The 23,674-nt window shown below is 40.4% G+C and overlaps 1 protein-coding gene across 4 annotated transcripts in view; it reads left to right on the forward strand.

Moving 5' to 3' along the window:
- Positions 1 to 15,955: 15,955 nt before the first annotated feature.
- The window catches only part of cadm2a (cell adhesion molecule 2a), a 493,856-nt gene continuing 486,137 nt past the window's right edge, over positions 15,956 to 23,674 (forward strand). For 3 of the 4 annotated variants that reach the window (XM_056247784.1, XM_056247785.1, XM_056247786.1), the window contains exon 1: positions 15,956 to 16,396. In XM_056247784.1, the coding sequence (XP_056103759.1) occupies positions 16,336 to 16,396 (61 nt within the window). In that variant the 5' untranslated portion in view covers positions 15,956 to 16,335. The remainder of the gene's footprint in view (positions 16,397 to 23,674) is intronic. The other variant, XM_056247787.1, reaches the window with a different exon arrangement.

Below are 23,674 nucleotides of genomic sequence, written 5' to 3' on the forward strand. Positions count from 1 at the left end.
ACATGTACCAGCACCTACTGGCAGTTTTAGTTTCTTGTTTAAAGTATCATTTCATAAAAAAATAAAATAAAAAAATCATATTTCTATATTAATAAAAAAGAAAACAATAAAGGTATAGTTTAAAGGTATCCCCTTTAAATTCTGTCATCATTTACTCACCATCATGGCCGTTGAAGCCTAAAAGTTTATGTGTAATGAATTCTATGTTGAACAAAAAAATGTCTAATTGATGCTCTTATCATTTAACACAATAATGACTTTAAATGATCTTTTGGGGGTTAGTTCTCAGCCAAATTTGATGTGTGATGAATTTGAGATTAATTAGATTAATTAATCGCCACATTGTGTAATTAATTAGATTAAACAAATTATCTCTTGACAGCCCTAAACATTATCCAAATTTGATGTGCAGAGACCACTATAAGTAAGGTATTTTTAGGTTATTATCCTAAAAAGTGTGCAACAAAGCAATTGACCTTTCTCCGGCCCCTCCCCCAAAATGGCCATTGTCCAATCACACATCATAGCAACCGTTACTATGTGAGCAGGTAGGTCAAACATTGACTCCAAGCAAGATGGTAAAGCGGTGCGCCAACGGCGTTTGTAAATCGGACACTAGGTACCCCGAAAAATTGTCTGGAGGAGTTGTGTTCTTTACGTTTCCAAAGCCGAAAACACAACGTGAGCGGTGCCTACAATGGATAAAACAGTGTGGACGGCCCCACTCCCAGTTAAATGTGTCGAAAATGTTTAACTCGCGTGCAGCGTGCTTGAGACTGAGACACTGAGATTAGTCAAAGAAACATGGAGAAAGCAGATCAAGAGGATCCACAAAGGAATTACGTTTTCTAAAGGGTTGTTGTTAACATGATATTCTCGGGGGGAAATGAGCAGCAGTCAACTAGCAGTGCAACACCCGTAGACTACAGTTTGGCGGAGTGCACGCTCGCAACTGGGAAAGCATGAAGCTTACTTGACAACATCAGTTTATATATCAATATCGTAACGAATAGAAATAACCTTAAATAATGTATGGTTATCTGCATCTTTCCGTCTCTTATGTATAGTTACTTTTTAAACACGAAAATCGCATTCAGCATGACACGCAAGCGGTTGCCGTGGTAATGAACAACCTGCTTGTTAAAGCGAATGTATAACGTTAATCCTGTATCTGAGGCAAAATTACTAAATTTGCAGCGCAAGTTATATATTTCGAACTCCAAACAATTAGCCACTGAACCAGCTTATAAAATCTTCTTCAAGGCTGTGCTGGTTGCATTTGGGGTACAGGTCATAGGGTTTCTCAGATTTCACTTGAGACCAGTAAGCATTAGCCTCGATAGTAGTCGTGTCTCCTTCATTGCGTATTTTTATATTTTGAATATATCCCTCCACTGCATACTGTAACCCCTTTTGCCTCGATCTGGAGGATATCGCTGAGGTATTGCTCCAAAAAAGGTCACTGACACGCACGGGTATACCTCTTCCCGTCATGGCAATCTGTCGCGCTGGTCGTGTTTGACCATTTGTTTGACGGGCGTAGTAACAATAACTAGGGGGCGTGGCTTTTGCGAACAGTCAATTGACAAGGTATTGGCGCATCCAATGGTGGGAATCTGGGGATGGACAATCCTTTTTTTTTTTTTTTTTGCTTGTACAGTGTGGTGTGGTGACATTACTGGCACAAAAATGTCATAATTCACCTTTGAAATAGCAGATGAGTATGTTATATATTCATACACTCTTAAAAATTATTTTCTGTTCTTTATTGGCATTGATGGTTCTTTGAAGAATCTTTAACATCCACAGAACCTTGCCATTGCACTAAAGGTATTCTATAGTGGAAAATGTCTCGGTTACTAATGTAACCCTCGTTCCCTGAAGGAGGCAACGGGAGACGTAACGTCGAAGTGACTACGTAATTGGGATTGCTTCAGGGAGCCCTATCATCATCGAGTGTCAACAGAACGAGCCAATGAACGTTGGCGTGCGTGAATCCGGTCATGCGCCTAGCCCCGTAGCGCGGGTATAAACAGGAAGCGGGTGCACGCATACATTGTTTAGTTGGTCAGCAATGGTGGCGACGGGACGTTACGTCTCCCATTCCCGTAACGTCGACGTGACGACGTAATTGGGATCCCATGGAAAACGCCACAGTTGCTGCCACATCCAGCGCCCTACGCAAGACTCTCAGACCCCCAACTGGCTGGGGCGGAAGGCCTGCGTAGAGGAAGTTCGAACTGCTGTCTTTATAACCCATACAGTGGAACTCTTGGATAAGACTAGGAAAGCGTGCCTTTCCAGGGGAGAGGGATGCTGCGGAAGCCACATCCTGTCCGAAGGGAGGTAACATGTGGAGAATACACATATGGACTGGCCGGTTAGGGGCAGTGCAACATATGGAATGTCACTGAAGTGGCTCCAGGCTGGAAGGGGGAGGCAACACCGGGCAGTGACGGCAGAGTGGACTCTGCCAAGGGAAAGACGCGGGCTCACCGCAGGGAGCTGGTCGTGGAAGAATACGCATATGGGATCGCCGCAGGGATCACAACATAAGGAACCCAGTCTAGCACAAGTTACACAAGCATACGAGCACTAGGCCTGGCATCGGATGCTCCGCAACATCCAACTGCCGAAGGGGTGCGGAGGAACGCTACAGGGTTTCGCCTGAGTGGGGAACTCGACTGGAGCAAAAAGCACACGTATCCGCTCCATGTGGAGGGGAGTGGCGCATCAAGCCGACACTAGAGCGGAAACATCGGTGTTACCGGCTGGTTGGAGCGAGCACACAGGAAGAAACTGGCTCAACACGTAAGCTATTTAACCTAGCGAACGTGTTAGGTGTCGCCCAGCCCACAGCTCTACAGATGTCTGTCAGCAAGGCGCCGTGTGCCAGCGCCCAAGAAGAAGCGACACTCCTAGTGGAGTGGGCTCTCAACCCAGGCAGGCAGGGCACGCCTTGGGCTTCGTAAGCCAAGGCGATGGCATCCACTATCCAGTGGGCCATCCTCTGCTTGGAGACAGCTTTTCCCTTCTGCTGGCCTCCGTAACAGATGAAGAGCTGATCTCAGGATCACGTGAGAGTAAGCCGGGCCGAATTCTAGGCACGATTCGTCGACCAAAAATGCATGCAGGTCCCCTACCCTCTTGATGGATGCCAATGCAACCAGGAGTACTGTTTTACAGGACAGAATTTTTAACTCCACTGTCTGCAAAGGCTCAAAGGGTGGTCTCTGAAGTGCCGAAAGCTACCTCGGCGACTGGCTTATTCTTGCCCAGTCGAGAGAGCAGTTGTGCAAACACAGGGACATGGTGCTCAGTCACCTCAGCCACCTAGGGCTTCGGGTCAACGGGGAAAAGAGCAAACTCACCCACGGGCAGAGGATCTCTTTTCTCGGTATGGAGCTAGACTCGATCAACATGACAACGCGTCCAGTCAGTTTTGAACTGCATGAGCACGCTCAGACGCAGAACAGTGGCACCACTTAAACATTTTCAGAGGCTCCTGGGGCATATGGCATCTGCAGCCGCGGTTACGCCGCTCGGATTGCTTCATATGAGGCCGCTCCAATACTGGCTCCATGATCGAGTCCCGAGATGGCCATGGCAGAGCAGCTCATGCCGGGTCGAAGTGACCCCGCACTGTCGCCAAACTCTCAGCTTGTGGTTGGACCCTTCGTTCCCGTGGGCAGGTGTTCCCCTAGAACAAGTGTCCAGGCATTCTGTTGTCTCCACGGATGCCTCTGCCACCGGCCACATACAACAGGCATGCAGCTTCAGGTCTGTGGATGGGGCCTCAACTGCATTGGCATATCAACTGCCTCGAGTTGTTAGCAGTACATCTTGCACTGGGCCGCTTCAAAACGCTGCTACTAGGCAAGCATGTACTGGTCCGTTCGAACAGCACTGTGACCGTTGCGTACATCAACCACCAGGGTGGTCTACGCTCCTGTCGCATGTCACAACTCGCTCGCCATCTCCTCCTCTGGAGTCTGAAACATCTGAGGTAGCTTTGTGCCATTTATATTCCGGGCCAGCTCAACCGTGCAGCCGAAGAGCTCTCACAGCAGCGGGTGCTACCGGGAGAATGGCGACTCCACCCCCAGGTGGTCCAGCTGGTTTTCAGGCGCTTCGGGACCGCACAAGTAGATCTGTCTGCCGTCCCGGAGACGTCTCACTGCCAGTTGTTCTACTCCCTGACCGAGGGGACCCTCGGGACGGATACTCTTGCACACAGCTGGCCCCAGGGCCTACGCAAGTATGCGTTTCCCCCAGTGAGCCTTCTTGCACAGACCTTGTGCAAGGTCAGGGAGGACGAGGAGCAGGTCTTGTTAGTTGCGCCATATTGGCCCAAGCGGACCTGGTTCCCAGAACTGGTGCTCCTTGCGACAGCCCCTCCTTGGCCCATTCCAGGGGCATTGTCTGCCAGAACACGGGTGAACTGAATGCCCCTGAAAAGATCGCTTGAATAATAGCTTGCTTCCAGCGCATGTACGCAGTTATAGCATTGAAAAATGCAGAATTTACTTTCACAACAGCTGCTAGCAAAGACATCAAAGCCAGAAACGCTTGCCATGACTGATGACACCCAACCAGAGAGCCGAGCGTGAACCTCCGCGTCATCATTTCTAAAGTCCTCCGTTTTTACCCGTCTTCACAAAAACGCCCTCCGGAGATTCAAAACGCAAAACGGGGTCGGCAGCGTTTCTAAACTTCTCCGTTTTAGGTCTTCGTTTTTGCCGTTTTAGTCTGGATGGGAGGTGCAAACGTAGCAAAAGGTCTCCGTTTCTAATCTAAAACGTAGTAGTGTGGATGGGGCCTTAGGTAAAAGGTTGATTGTTACAGATGATAGGGCTCACTGAAGTGATCCCAATTACATCGTCACGTCGACGTTACGTCGAACGTGAGCGACTGAAACGGAATCCTCTTTTGGGACCTTTATTTTTAAAAGTGTATAGGAGCAATTGCAATTATGTAACTAGGATTCTTTGAAAGTTTTTGGCTCAAAGTGTGGAGCTGACAGTTAAAATTTCAAAATGAGAACTAATATTCACTGACTATATTTCTGTATTTTATTTCACTTTAGAGAGTGTTAAAATTGTAAAATTAAATCATTATATTATATCATTACAAAACTGTAGTCATGTTAGGAGGAACGCTGGGGTGAGTTCAGCTGGTGAATAGAGATGTGTTCCTCACCATTTGCTTGTGCCACTGAGTGGCCACTTATGCATCTGAGAGCTGCCCAGATCAGCCCGTTCCCCCCATTATACCCTTCACTCATCCTGCCAAACACCATTTGAGCATCTTTCATTTCCTCCCCTTGTTCATCAGCAAGTTATTTTTTTAGTGAGACCAATCATTTCACACCGAGCTCCAGCATCTATGTCCAGCACCTTTCTGCCAAATTGCATTGAAGAATTGCCTCAAGGCATTTGGCATGGCTTACAAAAACACTGCAGGAACGACAGAGAAAAGGATTAAATGGGCGTGATTTCTTCATCATTTGTATTTATATAGCTATTTGAAGGAAACTGATTTGAAACTAAGAGTGCTGATTACTGATGATGAGTGACGTATGTGTTTGTGCAGCCCAGAGTGTTTAATGATTATGGCCAATGTTTTTTCAAAGTCAAAATCATCAGGGGACATGACTGGATTCAGAGTTCCTCATCATCACACCAATAAACCACAAACAACCACTGCATGAACGGGATATTTTATGTGTATCCTTTGATCTCCAGACTCCAAACAACAAATATTAGTCTGACTCTGATTATTCCTGATTATGTCTCTATTTTCAACTATAATTTGAATATGTTGCATTACTTAGAAAATGTCTCCCCAGTCCACTGCAATGGCTGTCCAGCACTTGTCCAGTAAACATCAGCATCTTGAAAACAAGTAATTACAGGTGAGATATACAGTACTCTATTTGTTATGTGATTGAAATTAGTTGACTTCCATACCCTATTTCGGAATACTAATGTTGCATCTGTTGAAGTGCTTATAATTACCAGTTTGGTTTGAGTGGGACAGTTATAGTTATTTTTCCAGTTATTCCAGTTAACTTGGAATGATTTTGTTGTATACTTTTTTTGTAGTGAATACAGTAACACTTTCAGTACAAGGAAATGCAGTACTGAACATATTTTAAGTTTGATGTTGATGAAGAGGTACTGTACTTGACCCTTATATATGGGTAGGATGGTAGTAACTGTAGTTTGGGAAACACTGCAGAAGTTGACCAATGAGCTTATTTGTCTTCACTTAGATTGTATCCTTTCCTTGAGTAGAAGACACTCAGGACATTGTCTTAGCAAATTATAGTGTTGAATTTAGTCACCCTATGGATTGCAGGCATAAGTAAACGTGGTCCTCTGAGATATGTTAAACTACTGGGCCATTATTTATATAAATTACATTCTAATTTCTTAGCATCCTGTTCTTACCTTACCCTCCTCTGCTGATTGAGGGTTTTACAAGTCCCAAAACATGGCTTTGAGGTACCCTGTTTCCTCACGTCCCTACTTTGAGGATAATTAAAAAGAGCATGCCAATAAGGCATTTTTACTAAGGCATTCATACTCAAACACCATCATGCTCTCTTTCTCTCTCTCTCTTTCACAGAGGTGTCTTTGAGCTGCAGATAGAGCCTAAATGTTATACATATCTCTACTTATATTGATTAATCCCCAAAATTGTGATATGTCAGCATAAATCCTCAAAAGCATGGGTAGGCCTACAATTTCATATTATTACTGTGAGTGTTGACTTGACCATGTCTTGCATGGTTTACTAAATTATCCTAGTTTTAAATATTGTTCTTTTAACAGGAAACCATTATAAAGTGTTCAAGCAAAACCTGATTGACACACCTATTTTTTTGCACATTACCATTTTTGGTTTTCATGCAAATGCCTTTTCACATGTGCATGTCTGTTTCCAAATTACATATGGTGGTTTTCTTGCATACTCACTATGATTTGCATGTAAAATAAACTTTTTTATAATGATAAGAACATTTTGGTAGTTCTCAGTGTTTCAATTGTTTAGTAAAATTGCATCTAATTGAATTGAATAATCCTTACATATTCTTCCTAAAATGTTTTATTAAGCTTTATTTTTTTTTTTTCACTCATGTAAACTTCTTAATTCATAAATTAAGAAGTTTACATGAGTGAAAAAAACTAAAGCTTAATAAAACATTTTGTATGAATCTTGATGGAACAAGGGAATTGACCGTTTCAGTTTATGTGATTGGTATTCATATATATTTTTTAAATGTTTACTTTAATGAAAATGAATCACATAAACTAAATAAACATTCCCTATTTCCATTAAAGGTGACATATTATGCCCCTTTTCACAAAATGTAATATAAATCTATGGTGTCCCCAGAATGTGTCTGTGAAATTTCAGCTCAAAATACCCCCCAGATAATTTATTATAGCTTGGCAAAAAACGCGCCGTTTTTGTGTGTGTCCCTTTAAATGCAAATGAGCTGCTGCTCCCCTCATCCGTTCAGAAGACAGATGATACTTTACACCAGGGGTGGGGAACGTCCGGCCCCCGGGCCGTAACCGGCCCGCAAAACAGTTTGATGCGGCCCGCGAGTCAAATCCTCCCAAAAAAAAAAAAAAAGAACCTCAGAACCAAAAATCTCAGCCATTACTTTTCCTGTGACAGAAAACACAAAATAGGCAAAACGGCAAGCAGGGCGAGGCCAGTAGCGCGAGTCACCTGCGCACCGGTTTCAGTTTCTCACGGATGAGCTTCGGGGGCGCGCGCGCCGCACCGGTTTCAAGTTTCTCACCGCGCCCCGCACCGGTTTCAAGTTTCTCACTGATCAGCTTCGGGGCGCGTAAAAGGATCGGAACGAAGACAGCGGAGGACCAGGCATGGACTTTACTTTATGTGTGTGTGGTCGTCGTCCACGAGGAGCTACTGCTTTTACTTTCGTTTTGTCATTTGCGTATTAATGTATTAAAGTGGTTTAAACGTTTGCCGGTTCCAGGTTTTTGTTCCTTTATCCACCTCTAAATAGCTATAAATTAAGCTTATGTCGTTTTAGTTTCATATTGTTAATTATTAGTTTCATAGGTTGTTAAACCTAAGACGAACTCTTCATATTGCGCTGCATTACTGTCAGTGTTGTTGACTATTACTGACGGTAAGGTTGCGCTGTTGACGCTCGCGCAGCCTCTCGAGCAGAAATCTACACACATGAGCGCACACACACACTCAGTTAACAACATACTGCCTATAAAAAATCTAAATGTGGAGTTTTTATATTTTTAACATATGTTAAGCAACCTCAATTATTTTTCCTGAACACCATCACGATTGAAAATGTGACATTAATTTCCAACAACAGTTCAAAACAGTTAAAATTAAGTCACTTACATTTTGGATGCAATATTGGCTGTTTTTGTTCTGTTTCACCAGCGAAAATAGTTCCAAACAAAAATCACAGCAGAACCACGGGGCATCTCACAGGAACACTCACTGTTTTCATTACTGAATGATTCAGCGTTTTGAACGAATCGATTGAGTCAAAGATTCAATGACCCATTCATAAACATCTGTCTCAATCTTGAATGAATCAGCCGTTTGGACAAATCGTTTGAATCATGAATGAATCAATGACTCACTCATTAAGACGGTCGCCTGCCGCCACCACCTGGCGGTTTGTGTTATGTTTAAAAGTAGATCATTCTTTCTAATCGTTTCTAATTTGTAAATTTAAATCTATTTCATGACATTATTTTATGCAATTGTAATTTTTCAGTGTAAATGATTTAATTTGATCAGCCCTATAGTGTCTTATTATTCGAAATAATTTAATTTATTGATCAAATTTAGGAATTTAAAATGAAAGATGAAGCATACATTTAATAATATTAGGGGAGGGGATGCCCTTTAAAGGTGCAAATATTACAATATGCCGATTTAAATATCAACACTGATGAGAATATTGTTTCAGAATAAATTAACAAAAAAACAAAAAAAAAAAATTCGGACGAGAAACTTTTTTGACAAGCGTATGAAAGGCTTAATGTCGAGCCCTGCCTATAGCAATGTCATCAGGATACACATACACCGGTAGGCAGTGGCCCACCTTACCGGGTGACCATGTCGTGGTCCACCAGAATTTATAGTTTACCCACCTCTTTTTTTACCAACCTCTGAATAAAACGTACGAGTCCCAGTCACGCCGAACCTCTCTTCTTCCTTCCAAACACTGAAGCTCATTACAATGGCCCTTAAAGAATGTTAAAAAATTTTAAATGGCCCTTGATAGGAAAAAGGTTCCCCACCCCTGCTTTACACCGTTACACGACATTGGGACACCCTGGCAATAACAAAACACGCGAATTTAAGTCAAATTTCAGAAATAACAGTAGCGGAGTGCAGCCTTACTGAGAGACTCAGGAAGAAGTTGCAACTTTTAGATGCACCTGGACCTTTCTGAATGGTTAGTGGATACAAAATGTAGTTGTAGGCTACGCACATGTTTCATCCATAGGGTTTCATCTCATCGACTTGCATGTAGTAATGATGACTCATGTTTAACTTTTACACAAGTTGAAACCGTTCCCTGAGGTCTTTATAAGACAGCTGTGACATTTTCTGGTCAAATAGTGTTCTGTGCTCGTCTGTGCTGCGAACGACAGAACAGCATGCTTTGCTAGAACTTTTTCCATTACGTTAGAACTGGTTACACTCACTGTTGTCGCTGTCGAAAACCAAATGGCGGCGCTGTCGTGGGTGGAAACGTGCAGATTAAGGGGCGGTAATATTATAATAAAATCCCCTTTCTACAGGGAGCGAAATCTGATCGAATTATTTTTTGACATGCTTGCAGAGAAAGACTTACCAAAACAAAGATACTGGGTTGTCACTTTTCACGTTTTCTGGGTTGGTAGATGCACCGGGGACCCGATTATAGCACTTAAACACGGGAAAAGTCAGATTTTCATGGCCCCTTTATGATTTATGCAAAATGTTTTATTAAGCTCTAGTTTTTTTTGCTCATTTAAAATTCTTAATTCATTACATGAAAGGATTATTCAATTCAATTGATAAAAAAAAAAAAAACTTTTTTTTTTATCTCACAATTCTTAATTTTTTTCTCACAGCTGTGAATTTACATCAATTTTACATCGATTGTGAGTTATAAAGTCAGATTTGCAAGGAAGCAATCCTGAAAAGAGTCACTGCGATGTGAGATAAAAAGTCGCAATTATCTTTAAAAAAATTCTGTAGCGGAAACAAGCTTCCATACCATAGACATAATAAATACATATGGTGCGTTCAAGTCATCTCGTATAGATCGTATTTACGAGTTGAACGCACTTGAACGCCACCACAATGTCGTAAATACCAGTGGGGAGTTCGGGATTTTCTCTAAGCCCCGATCTTTCCGAGTTGTGGGCGTGTCACTGAGAAACATGGCGGAATACCACAATACTTAAATATTATGCAGTGATATCGTCAAGGTTTTCTTATTTACAGCGCAGTTAAGCGAATTGCCTGCACAGAATATGATGGCATTATAATATAACAGTGCAACATGTAACGATAAAGTTGGCAGTGGCTTCATAAATTAATTAAAAACATAAAAAAACAAAGTACATCCGATGCACATTTCTTTGTTCTTCATTTTCTAGAACAAGAGTTTAAGAACCTTACTGTGTTTTTGTGTAATTAATTAAGAGAAAGTACTCCGCCATCTTCCTCCGACGAAAGTGACTTGAATGCACTGTCGTCGTAAACACATAGACAGTATAAGAAATGGACAGAGCCATCTCATTGGAACTCAGTTGAGACAGTTGAAGCCCATTTTTAGCGATTTCTGAGCACTTCCGTTCCTGACGCGCAGACTCAAACCGACTCAAACTAAGCTTGATGACGTGAGCAACCTGTCTGACAGACGTTAATCTTCTAGTAGCTGTGCGTGAAAATTGCCAACGTTAATCTTGCAGAGACGGGGAACTTGAGCAAAGAGTTCTTTGGCGTGAGTGAGCAGGAGTAAGTATTCCGTTGCTTTTATGGACTCATTATCTATGGCCGGGCTTCTCCCTTGACGGGGCGTCCCCCCGATTGCCTGCGAGCTTCTCCTCCTGTCTGTACGGTCATTTCTGTACAGCGCGACAGAGAGTCGAGTGGTTATGACGCAATCGTTAGCCTATTTTTACTAAAACTGTTTCTACGGGGCCATAATGTAACATAGAAGGTAATGGAGCACTTTATACATTGTCGTGTTTCTTTAGAAATAAATAATGGACAAATGGAGTCTTTAAACGCCTCAGATGTAAAGTTATTCACTGTCAAAGTGACGCCAAAATGAATGGGAGTCAATGGAAATGCTAACGCAAGTGAAGTTCTGCTACAACATGGCGGCACCCGGCCGGCTTCAACTTCCGGTCGATGGATTACCCCCTTGCGTAAACACGACTTCCCACCTCGTACGTACGAACTTCCCCAGGAGGACTTGAACGCACCAATAGACGCCCTATTGGCCGCTGCAGCGTACGTCAACGGCGCCGCCATATTGGGGATGGCAACTTTCCCATACCTCTTATACCGGCAATTGAGAAAAATGCCTGTTTTGTGCGCTGCTTGGGGCTGTACAAATCGCCACACAATTGAAAACAGCTTTCGAGGAATTACCTTTCACAAGCAAGACTGAGCGTTTGTTTTTGGTTGTATTTGGTCATGATTTAATTAGTAACGTTCAGAGGATACATTTAAAAATACTACTGTTATTTTGTCACGAAATGTAGTTTTAATAGTTTTTCAGTCTACAATCTAGTTGTTTAAAGCTCAAATATGTGGTTTGTTTAAAGATAGCGCCTATTTAAAAATTTGATCTGACGCTTTCGGAGTTGTAAGATGCTATCACCGGGGCTCAGCGCTCGTCTACCCCGCCTGGAACAGCCGTACCTCGGTCAGTGCTTCTGAAGTTTTGCCGCTGGCTCGGATGTCTGTAGTCTAGTGGTTAAACATGAGATATAATTCGTCTTGTGTATATCTAACGGGCGATCTTTGGTCTCATTAAGCTATAAATGGTTCCCTGGTAAATCGTTTTGGCTGAGGGCAAAGTGAAGTTTCATAACTTTATATTTAGGCTATTTTAACGTTGTCCTGCAGCTGTATGTTTGACTTAAGCTACTTCTGTTATAATGGCTATTACTGATCAATAAAACTGAAATTTAACAAAAAAAAGTTAAATATTAACGTCACTATTTAACTTATTTTTTTATTGTGTATATTCTGTAATTGATATTTCTTATTGCTATAGTATTATTAATAAACTATATGCTATTATCAATATTTTTATGATTGTATTATTGTACTTATGATATTATATAATTATACTATTTATTACTATTTTATTTGCTGTATACTATTTGTTTATTTTATTGACTATTTACTATTACTTCTCACTTTATGTTATATTTACTATTTGCATTGCACTATAGTTGTACCATAACATATGTATTATCATAAAGGATCCATCAGTTATCTTTGTTATTGCTAAAATCTGGTCAATCACAGAAAATCACACTTTTTCCACAATAAGAAAACTTATATCTCAGTATGGGGGTCTTCACCATTCTTATCCAAGAATAAAAAGCCAAATACGTCACAAGCCTGAGCTTTGACCATTCTTTATTAAAAAAATTTTTTTTTACAAGTCTAACTATCGAGATTTTAAATAACTAGAGATGGAACTTTTTGTACACCACATACAAACCACTGAAATCGGTTGATAAATGTAAAAACAGTTTGTTTTTATCCAGAAAAAAACGCAGCTCACCCATTTACTTACATTTGATTACAGTGCAGTCTTGCCCTCCGCAAAATGGCGGACCCGTTGACGTATCGCAGCAACGTTCCAAAGCGGCCAATAGGGCGTATATGTATTTATTATGTCTATGTTCCATATGTTCTCGATTCTGATTAGCTGAGAGCATTTACCAGTATCACCACGGGAACCGTTTCATGTTTGTATTACATATCTTGCAGCAAGTGTCATGATTGCCATAATTTTTTACAAATACTACTGTTGTTGTGTTACAGAATATGGTTTTAAGAGTTTTTTAGGCTAGAATGTAGTTATTTAGACCTCAAACAAGAGACTTATATATAAACATGGCACCTATTTGAAAATTTGTTTAGACGTTTTCGGAGATATGAGCTCCAGACAGTCAGCAGCCATTCAGCGCTCATGTCCCCGCCGAGAACCGCTTTATCTCAGCCAATCCTTCTGGAATTTACAGCTGGCTCTTACTGCATGTAGATAGTGTTTAAACATGAGGTATAGTTCATTTTGGCTATGCCAAATGGGCAATCTTTTTAAACTATTAACTTGTTCCAGAGCAAATCAATTTGGATGGGGGCAAAGTAAGTTTCATAACTTTAGATTTTTATTTAACTGAAATCCTGTACTATAATAAGAGTGCTGCTTTTGTCATTTTGACTGAACTGTTTGATTGCATTTATTTGCTATTGTGCAAAAATAAAATATTATTTTATATAAATAACATGCCGTATATTGAGAAAGGGTCCCTTTGTGATTGTGATTTTGACATCAATTAAAGTTACATTATTAGACCATTAGATGGCAGCAAAGACTGTCTTTATGAGTGAGTCAGTAACAAAGACTTTTATATTGAAAGGGACTGAAGCAAGGTTGTAAACAAATGCATTGTATACCGTAGTTGTCATGGAAAATACCCTTAACTGTTAAAAAGGACAAAGACAAAGATATTACTTTCCTCAGCGGGCATTCAAACTGATTTTGTGATTATGAATATAAGATTGACCTGAAGAATATAGAGGCAGGTAATGCTCAGTCGATCTCTCTCTCATAATACTCTATTCTACATAATACAATAGGTTTGTAACCAAGCTTTGTAACACATTGTAAATAATGCATAATCTTATTTACAGAATCCAATCCTTTGTTTTGCCACATCTCCCTAATGAAACCCTTATGATTTTCGGTGTCTTTCACTGAACCAGCTCATTGTGTTTTGGTTCTTTCACTGCCTGCTTTTTGATTCTGGATGGTGTTTTTGATTTAATGTTAGCTAGTTCATGACAGACCATGGTTCTTGATTGTATTGTGCAGGGGATGTGCCATTGAAACAATCCTGCTGACCGTTAAGAGATGAACCACTCTTACTCACTGTGACATCCGTGTTTACTGTTTTGGAGGGAGGAAACCATGTTTGGAGGAGATCTTCTTACAACGCTATCAAGTAAGGCCATGGGATCTTTATCTATCAGGCGGAAGTGTAATAAAGAGACAGGAAAAAATAAAGTGAGTGAGAGAGAGATTAAGTGTGGTTAGATTGGACCGTGGCTTTATCTTCTAATGGGTCATTTAAAAATAAATATTGTGAAAAGAATGGCGAGCTTCACATAACCACAGGCATAACGAGATGTGTTATGCTTTAAAATGAGATTAGGTTTCTAGTTTAAAGTATTATATACGCCTATAGATTGATGTAAGAATCATGTTAAAGTACTTTGCTAATTGTGTTAGGACAGATAACACAATAATAGGACAATCATGACTTCTGATTCAGTTTACACTAAATGGACATGTAGTACTTTGGATTTTATTTTAAGATGAGGGTCAGAGAGCAGAATTAACTTGTGAGCTGTACAGATTGACCTTCGGAACATGTGTCAGCTAAGTAGTAAAAACGAGAAGAGACATGATGAGAAATTTTATGGTGAATTGCGGAGTGTGTAACTTTTTAGAAATCAAACTTATCTTTGCCTGCAGGAAGAGGAATCGTATATTTAAAATGAAATTAAATTGGATTTTCTGAAGCAAAAGGTGACTTTTCTGAGTTATCGCACCAGAAACATTGAAAACTTTTTAAAAAGAAATCCCACTTCGTTTTAACAATCTCTCTTTCATATGAATGGTTGGTTAAATCATCATTTGCCTCTTTTAAGTTCTCCTCAGCTCAATGGATGAGATAAAACTGCTGCCACTGTGTGATATAAAATATATTACAAAATATTAAGATCTGACATTTAATTTCCACTCAAGGGAGCATGTCTCAACAAGACCTACAAATACCGTGTGTGTGTGTTGTGTTGTGTGTGTGTGTGTGTGTGGTGGAGATTGGGGATAGTTGTCACATGGGCCATATATCTTAGTAAGGTTTTGATCCAAAAGTCCAATTTCCAATTACACAAATGTTTTCTCTAGCAGTCATTTTTTTTCTTCCATTCAAACATCTAGTTCAAAACTATAATACCTGTGATTGTAACTGAAAACTTGAACTGTGCTCTCAGGACAGTTCAGTTTTAGGTTGGGGCAAGTTGTCACATGTTTTATTTTTTTTGGCATAATAATAATACCATATGTTTGTATGATAGATCTTTTACAATTTCGTGTATTGATATAATGCCTAATGGCAGGATTCATTGACCATTGGCAACTTGCCCCTAATGTGACAACATTCAGCAATGGTTAGCATAGCCTTCTTAGTAATTGTGTTTCTGCATTTATAATATAAGGACTTCTTAAAAAGACGACAACAACCAAGCTGACTTCATATCAAACATATCATTATTTTTTCATTGAAACCTGAAAGGCAATCATCTTTGCTGGACTGATAATACACAGAATGCAATATTATCCGCCTAGTGGTTTGTATCAGTAGTAAAACTGTGAGCACAGTCAAGTATTTGATCCCGGTGAAAGGTGCGCTTCTAGTAGATCCTATCATCCCACGGTAGCTGTCCATTCAGGACCGTGTGTGTGTGTAGCCTATGTGTAATAAAAAATCCACATGAAAACGTGCCTAAATCATCATTATTCCACCCATCTCAGGATCATTTCATTACTCAATACGTTAAAACGAGAAAGAAGACAATCCGTGCCATTGCACGCACTCGCATTACATTTCCCCGTTCATTTAACCACAAGGAGTGTGGAGTCAAGAACCAGTTTGAGCGGAGAATAATTCGAGGCGCGCGCTATTGGCTCCCCGTCCTCATCTGTCAATCTGCGGAGGCGGGACTCTGTGCTCGCGCTCACAGGAGGCGAGAGATGCGCGAGCTGTACTTTTCTACTGTGTTGGAGCGCTTCGCACTTCTCGAGCTCAGTCCGAGCGTCAAGTGAACGGCGTGCGGAAAGCGCAGTTGGACTTCAACCGAGGAGAAGTTATCGAAGGAGCCTGTAGTATTGATTGCAGCAGCCTGCACCTGGATAAGCACCATCATCAGCGCGCGGAGAAGCGAAAGAGCGAAGAAAGTGTGTTGACGGCAACCGGGCAGCTGTTATAGAAGGAAGGCAATATGATGGTGAAGCAGCATATGCTGTTTTCCCTGTACAGCATCTGCGGGATCATCCTTAAAGGTAAGAGCGCTTCAAACTTTAAGCAGCCTATGCAATGCAGTGCAGTGCAGTGCATTGCAATTTTGGGGTGGGTGGGGGATCATCATCATTATTAGCCTATACGAACCATGTAGGAAGGGCATTATGCTCTGGAATGATGATGATGATTTGTATTTCCATAATATTTCCAAAGGGCCCCGAGTGAGTATGGGAACAGTTTCCCGTTAGTCATCATTGTTCTGAAGGAACTGAACGGTGCACGTTTGGCCAACACTGATACAGAATCTTATCACGGATAAGCCTGCACACACTGCTGAGCTAGAGCCCCGCTTTTATGGATTACCAGTCAAAGTGTGTTATAGACAAACTCACCACCATAGAGGGGATACGATTTCATTGATACAGCCTTTGCATCACCTGATCGGAAACTTTAAATAAACGCATGGCTTTTATTGTATTTTAAAACCATATGTGTGCGCTTATATGCGTATTTAGGCACATTTGTAGGCTATTGCTTGGAAATGTGATGTGTCTCTTGGTGGCATGTTACAGCATTAAATCATCTGGTGCATTTTTATATTTTGTATTACAGGCTATAGTTTGTGGTGCATTTTGAGGTAGCCTATACTGTTTTATTCTTGCAGGGATGTGTTATGAGGTAATGAAGCTTTCTCTTTTACCCCTGAAACGTGGTCGTTTATTATAATGTTTTGTTCTGGTTAGAAAAGCCCTAGATTTCGCACGGAGCGTGAAGCTAATGGCTTAAGTGATTTTTTAGCACCCACAATCAGGTTTAGGTGTGTTTTTTGTGACAAATGGATGAATGGTATTTGCGGCAATCCGCATCTTGGGGTCGTAGTAGCATCAGCTTTTTTTCCTCTCAGAGAAAGACTTGCGGAGCAAGTAGGCTACACCTGTCAGTTTACATCTGTTAGTGTAATGCATTATTCACCCATATGATATTTTCAAACTGTAAAATGGACATTACGCCGGAAAGACTGTCAGCATTTCTGTGTTGTTTACCTCAAGTCTTGTAGTTTCGGCTGGTACTCATCAGTCACGCGCGACACTGTAAACAGGATCAGCAGGGCAAGGTCGAGAGACATATTCGCGCGGGGTGACCGTGTGACAGGAATACTTGATGAATACGTCAACTGAACGTGCCTATTGCTCTTAGGCGCACTGGAAGGCAATATATGCTTTAATTGAGGGTTTAGAGGTTAGTTTATGACTCAGCAGGATGGGTTCAGTGTGTGACTGCTCATATGTGAGTATTTGTTTTGTGTCACTTGAGAGTAAGGTTACGCCGTCCCGCCAATATCTAGTGAGCAGCAGCCACCGCCCGGTTTCTATGAACATCATTTAATCCATGATTTTTTTAGACTAACCTCAGATAGTGTCTTAAAGTTGCTGAAGGTAACAACCATTTGTGTTCACGTCAACATTTGCTCATTGTGACTCTAACATGCATCCCTTTTTACAAAGTGGTGAGCTATGGTTTCGACGCAATAGCCTACTTCGCTCATAAATTTAAATAAGGCTGTTGGCAAATGGTGAATTCAGACACTTTTTTCAATTAATCTCAATGGCAAAATTGTCCCAATCACCCTGAATTCACCCCCAACTGATAGCTTTTGTAATATTTGCAGTATTAGAATTTACAAAAATCTTATATTGTTGGTTTAGTAAATAGTATTTTTGTTTGTAGAACAATAGCGCTGTTGACTATGCAAAATGTAATAAAATAAAATAAATAAATTCAAGCAAGTGCTGTAAAAAACAAAGACTCCTACTTGACCACTACAGATGTTTCCTCTGTGTTAGATCCATTACAAGCTCGTAATGTCAAAACTTGTCAGCAAAAATGTGATGTCTGTGTATTTCAGATACTCCAAGCCAATCTGGCATGGTCTGGATATCAGTGAAACATGACTCTATCAGCCAGAGGTGTTTACATCTCAAACAGTCTGACTTGCAGATCTGGCAGTTTATGAATGCATAGGATGAATGCAAGAGAGACAGAGAAGAAAGACAGTATTTGCATTCGCCCTTCTGTATACAACATGTGTGTGGCTTCCCTCCTCTGCCCCGTCTTTTGACAAAATACCCTATGCTGTGTGTTGATAATCAGTCTGAGAGGTGGGCCATTAATAATCAGAGATAATTAAGCACATTCCTCAAGGCTTCACTTCTAATGAGTCGGCAGCAAGCGTGAGACTGAAGCAATGTATTGATTTCCCCCAGCCTTCTCCCTCTCTGCCCGTAAATCACAGAGCCTGTGTCTCTCACCCAGTCAACAGCCCTACTGGCTGCAAGTGCCTCTTTCGGTTCTTTAACACACCTCTGAGAGTCTGGCTGCATCTGCTTACCATGTGCGAGCGTGTTAATAGGCTTAATAAAGTGCGGTAACCATGCTGATTTTTAAACGATGGAGGTCAGAGGGTTCTGGTAGCCCTGTCTGTTCAGCAATTGGTGATCAATAGGTCTGATCATTTTGATTTCAGTGGTATACATTGATTGATTGTCTCACAGTCACAACATATCATTTTCTGATTTACCCACAAACCAGTTTGACTTGTTGAATTTGTTTGAAAATTGAAGCGTTAATCATGTATGTGAAATGTTGATTTAGATAAATGGATGGTTGATGCAGTGTTTCCTGTAGGATGACATACTATACTGGGTTCCCACGCTAATTGACAGCCTGGAAATATCAGATAATTGTGATTTCCAGGCTTGGAAAAGTCATTAAATCTTAAATGATATAAATTTCTATATTTCATTGTATTGAAAGTACTCTTTTTGAGTGTAATCTCTCTATTTTTTGAAGATAAAAAAATCAGTATTCATGAATGATTGAAAGTCCTAAAATAAGAAACTCCTAAAAGACCATGTAAGTTTCTAGTAATTTATAGTTATGGTATGCTTAAAACAATTTCATTGGCTATGAATCTCTATGAAATTGAAAATACCTTTTATGCAATTTCTTTTTTAAAAACTGGAAATCATGGAAGTTTATTGGTCAAAGATGTGAGAACCCTGCTTAAAATTAATATAAATGTATTTCAACCCACTTTTCCACTATACTTCTATCCCCATTATGTCATATTGAGAAACTAAATGTCGCACCTTTATCGCACTGCAGGGCTATTTGAACTGCAAAAAGTGGCTGATTAAAAATGGTAAAAACAAACACAACTTTTAGCTCTTACACAAAATGTTATACATGAAACACAAACAAAGTATTATTTGTCAACTACCCATTTCTTGACTGCATTTTCCACTGCTCTCAGTGGCCATCTGCAGCGGGCATGCAATCCCAGCTGCCTTTTATGTGATGGTCATCGATTACTCTTAAAGCCATGCCAGTCTTCCTCGCGGAGGTTAAATGTTTGAAGCACAAGTGCGGGCACATCCCTGGCACATCCGTTCATAGGGATCTTTGCATGCTGCCAGCAGCTGGGGGTTTGGGGGAGCATGGCAGTTATGCAAAGCATGTGGCAAACAGTGCAGCTCCTCCCTGTGTGTGGAGTACTATAGTCCCTGTGAAGTGCTGTTGTGTGGACGTCTGCTGTGAGTAATAGCAAAGCTTGGCTCCCTCCTCAGAGACACCAGAACTGAGTGGGAGGACTATGTGGTCCTGCTTCATAGAGGATGTACGCCTTTATACTTGTTTCTCTTTTGCGGGTACAATCCCTCTTCATGGACTGCTTGTGTACACAATATCTTTCATCCTCTTTCCGTCTTCCTCGGCTTCGACAATCCTGTGCTCTGAAATCCTGCTTGAAACTTCTCATGCAAAGCATACACAAATTTCGTATGCAAAACAAAAAAGATCAATTTTAAGGGCGAAAAACATTATTTATGAGACAAAATGCTTCTTTCATACCTCATTGAGTGGGCTACTGTGCATTGAGGCAAGTCTCTGGCCCCCTGCCTCTCTCAGGCAGCTTATCCCAACAGAGTGACTCCAAGCTGGGCATTGGCCTTCCCGGACCTGGCACTTTTATGGAAGTAGCGTGGGAAAGCACTCCTTTAAGAGAGGGCGGGCGCGTATGTGCGTGTATGCAGTCGTATTTGTGTTGAAAGTGGAGGTTAATGGCCTTTTTTTCATTCCCGGTGTGTTGTCTTTGTCAGTCGTGGAGCGTGAAAAGCATCTGTGCAGGTGAGCGGCAGCACAGGCAAATGTGCTCAGACAGGTGAGAAATGGAGTCGGGCATAAGCTGCCATTTCTGCTGACTAGAATAAGTATTTGTTTGGCATTAATTTAGCAGGGGATCAACACAGATTGCTCAAGCCTCTTTCTTTGGGCTGCAATACGGAGCTCTTCCTATGGCCCATTCTGTCATGTGCGTGTGGTATCATTGCAGTTCAAGTCTCTTTCTCTCGTTTCTTTAGAGTGCAAAGAGGCTGAGCGTGTCCCTCTTTCTCACTGTGTTGCGTATGTGGGTGTTTGTTTGGCTGGCTGATTGAGCCAGGATGGAGAACAGGATTAGAGGTGAATATCCTTTGTCCTCTTGTTGGGTTGCTGGAAGCCTCCTAAACAGAGCACCCAAGATATATGCGCTCTCTCTCTCTCACACTTTCTCCATCTTTCCGTTTCATGTCTCTGTCTTTCTCCTCCTCCATCCTGCTGTCTCATCTCCCTCTTTCTCTCTCTCTCTATCTTGCTCTCAGTCTGCATACAAGCATCTAGGCCTTGGAGCGTTTCCCCCAGACTCAGAATGGAGCTAAGCCGCTGAAGCCCTTTTGTAATCGTGAGGGATTTCCCGTGATCAAAGGCCCTCTTTTGTTCTTCCAGGTGTTTGAAAAAGTTAAAACAAAAAGTGGGTGGAACTGTCAACTGTTCTGTGGTACAGCTAGGCTTGGCATAACACTTCCCTTTCTCCCAAAAGGTGCTGGAAAGAAGATGGCCTTTTGCAGTGATTTTTGAATGGGTTTCAAAACATAAACTCATGCTGAATCATTGCAACAGTCTCGGAGGAGATATCTTCTAAAAAATAAAGCATAACTTTATTCATAATTTTCTATACATGTACTGGTCATGTTTGAAATAACATGAAAGTAAGTACTATACTACTTAATTGACATTTGAGATGGATTTTTATTGGTAAATGACTGACAGGCTTTATAAGGGCTTTTCTCAGGTTTTTTGTATCCGATTAGCCTTTGTATTGGATATTTTAAATGATTTGCTTAAACTCACAGTATGTTTGGTAATCTCATTGAAGCTTATGCAAAGAGATGCAAAGGAATTAGCTCAAGATTAAGATATAATCTTCAGGTATATAGTCAAACAAGTAAAAAAAATATGATGCTGAAATTCTTTCATTATTTTTTACTTACTTTCATGTTATTTCAAACATGACCAGTACATGTTCTGTGGAGCACCTAAGAAGATATTTTGAAAAATGCACTGTAAAAAAAGTTTGTAATTGTGCAAAAATCTGTTATTTGTAAGTTAGTTATTGGCCATGTAATAAGTTGTAAATAGGGATGCATCAATATAGGATTTTTTGGGGCCGATACCGATTTTAATAATTATCGCCCGATAACGATATTTGTCACTTGCTCTCTTGTTTGAACTTTTGTTATTAAAATAGATAGCCTAGTGTTTTGACCATGTTATAAATCAGCAAAGTTTAAAAAAAATACTTTGCATTAAGTTATACTAGTTTATTGCTGCATCATCAAATAATTTCTAATGAACATGGATTGGATCCATTTAACATTCAGCAGGCCAACATGAATACAACAGAATAAAAAAACATATGAAATAAACAGTGCTTTTAGGTAGGTGTAACAGTTTTCAGGTAGAAATCAAGTGAACAAATGTAAAATAACACTGCATATTCACTGTATAAATTAAATACATATATTATTATTACATTGGGACGTAGCTAAATTCTACTGTACAACAGTAATATATTTCTGTCACAATTACTTTAAGTAAAAGTGAACTTTTATTTTGACGTGTCGCCGTGAAGACCTTCAAGTTTCTGTGTGTTTATGATATGACGATAGATTTTCTCAAATAAAACGGTAAAATTCTCACGAAGTGACTCGAGATAAAGCAGTGCGAGCGTCACGCATGCTTCAGTGTGTGTGAGGTAAATGAAAAAGAACATGCAGGATTCATATTTAAATAGTCTTTTTGTGGCTTAATATTCACAGACACTAGTCTATATCACGATTTTATTCAAGTGTACTGATCTACTTTGTATTTATTCATCAAAACTTTGACAAATTCCTTGACATTCCGCGTTATACAGTAAATTCTGTTTTTATGACTGGAATCATAGGGCCCTTCTATACATATCAATTCTTATGAAAGTTACAAAAGTTATTTAGTCGAGTAGTGAGCGATTTTATTTTATTATTATTAAAAAAAAAATGTATGGTCTTTTGTTGTTCGATTAACATTAAAACAGACAGCAGCACAGCAGGAATATTAGATTAAACCATCGGTTTGTTATATCTGCCTTTTTCATGCTATAGTCCATATGCCAATGGTTGTACATTGATCAAATATCGGCGGCCGATACATTGGTGCATCTTTAGTTGTACAATATACTGGCACCAATATGCCATCCTTTAATACCTAAAACATTGTCATCATATTTTTACAGTTAATTTCTGGCAACCACAGCTGTTGTTTGTTTACCGTAAATTAAGGAGGATTTTTATGAAAGTCAATGGGGATCAAAGTTGTTCTGGACCCCATTGATGTGCATAATATGTGCAAAATCCGTTGAAAAATTCTTTAACATACAGTATCCTATTTTTCAGCAGAAGAATGAACATCATTCATTTGAAACAACAGAATGGTAAAATAAATAATGGTAAACAATTACAAAATTATAATTTGTCTGTGAACTGTCCATTTAATTATAAATGAGGAATGAGTAAAAGCATGAGAGTATGTGAAATCCTGTTACATTACAAACGCAATACAAAAGTGAAACCAAAGAACACCAGATCTGGAAAAGAACAGCAAGATGTCCTTGACTCATAGTTCACTCCTCTCTGTTGTCATTGTGCCCTCTACTGTTTTCATTTGGATTTTATGGAAAATTAGCTACCCTCTCTTCCAAATAATCTTGGATTTTGCTAGCATGAGAAACAATCTTTCACGAGAGACGACACATGCTCCGGGCTTGCTCTGCGATTGGGTAATCAATCACTTTTATTGACAAAGGTAGATGAAATAGTTAGTTCAGTAAAATTGAACATCTGCAAACGGTGAGCTGGAGGCATTTGGTGGAATGAGGGTCAGTAAATCAAATGCTTGAAAATAAC

This window comes from Rhinichthys klamathensis, unplaced genomic scaffold, assembly GCF_029890125.1.
Source record: "Rhinichthys klamathensis goyatoka isolate OS25496 unplaced genomic scaffold, OSU_Roscu_1.1 h1tg000050l_1, whole genome shotgun sequence".
NCBI classification, from domain to species: domain Eukaryota; kingdom Metazoa; phylum Chordata; class Actinopteri; order Cypriniformes; family Leuciscidae; genus Rhinichthys; species Rhinichthys klamathensis.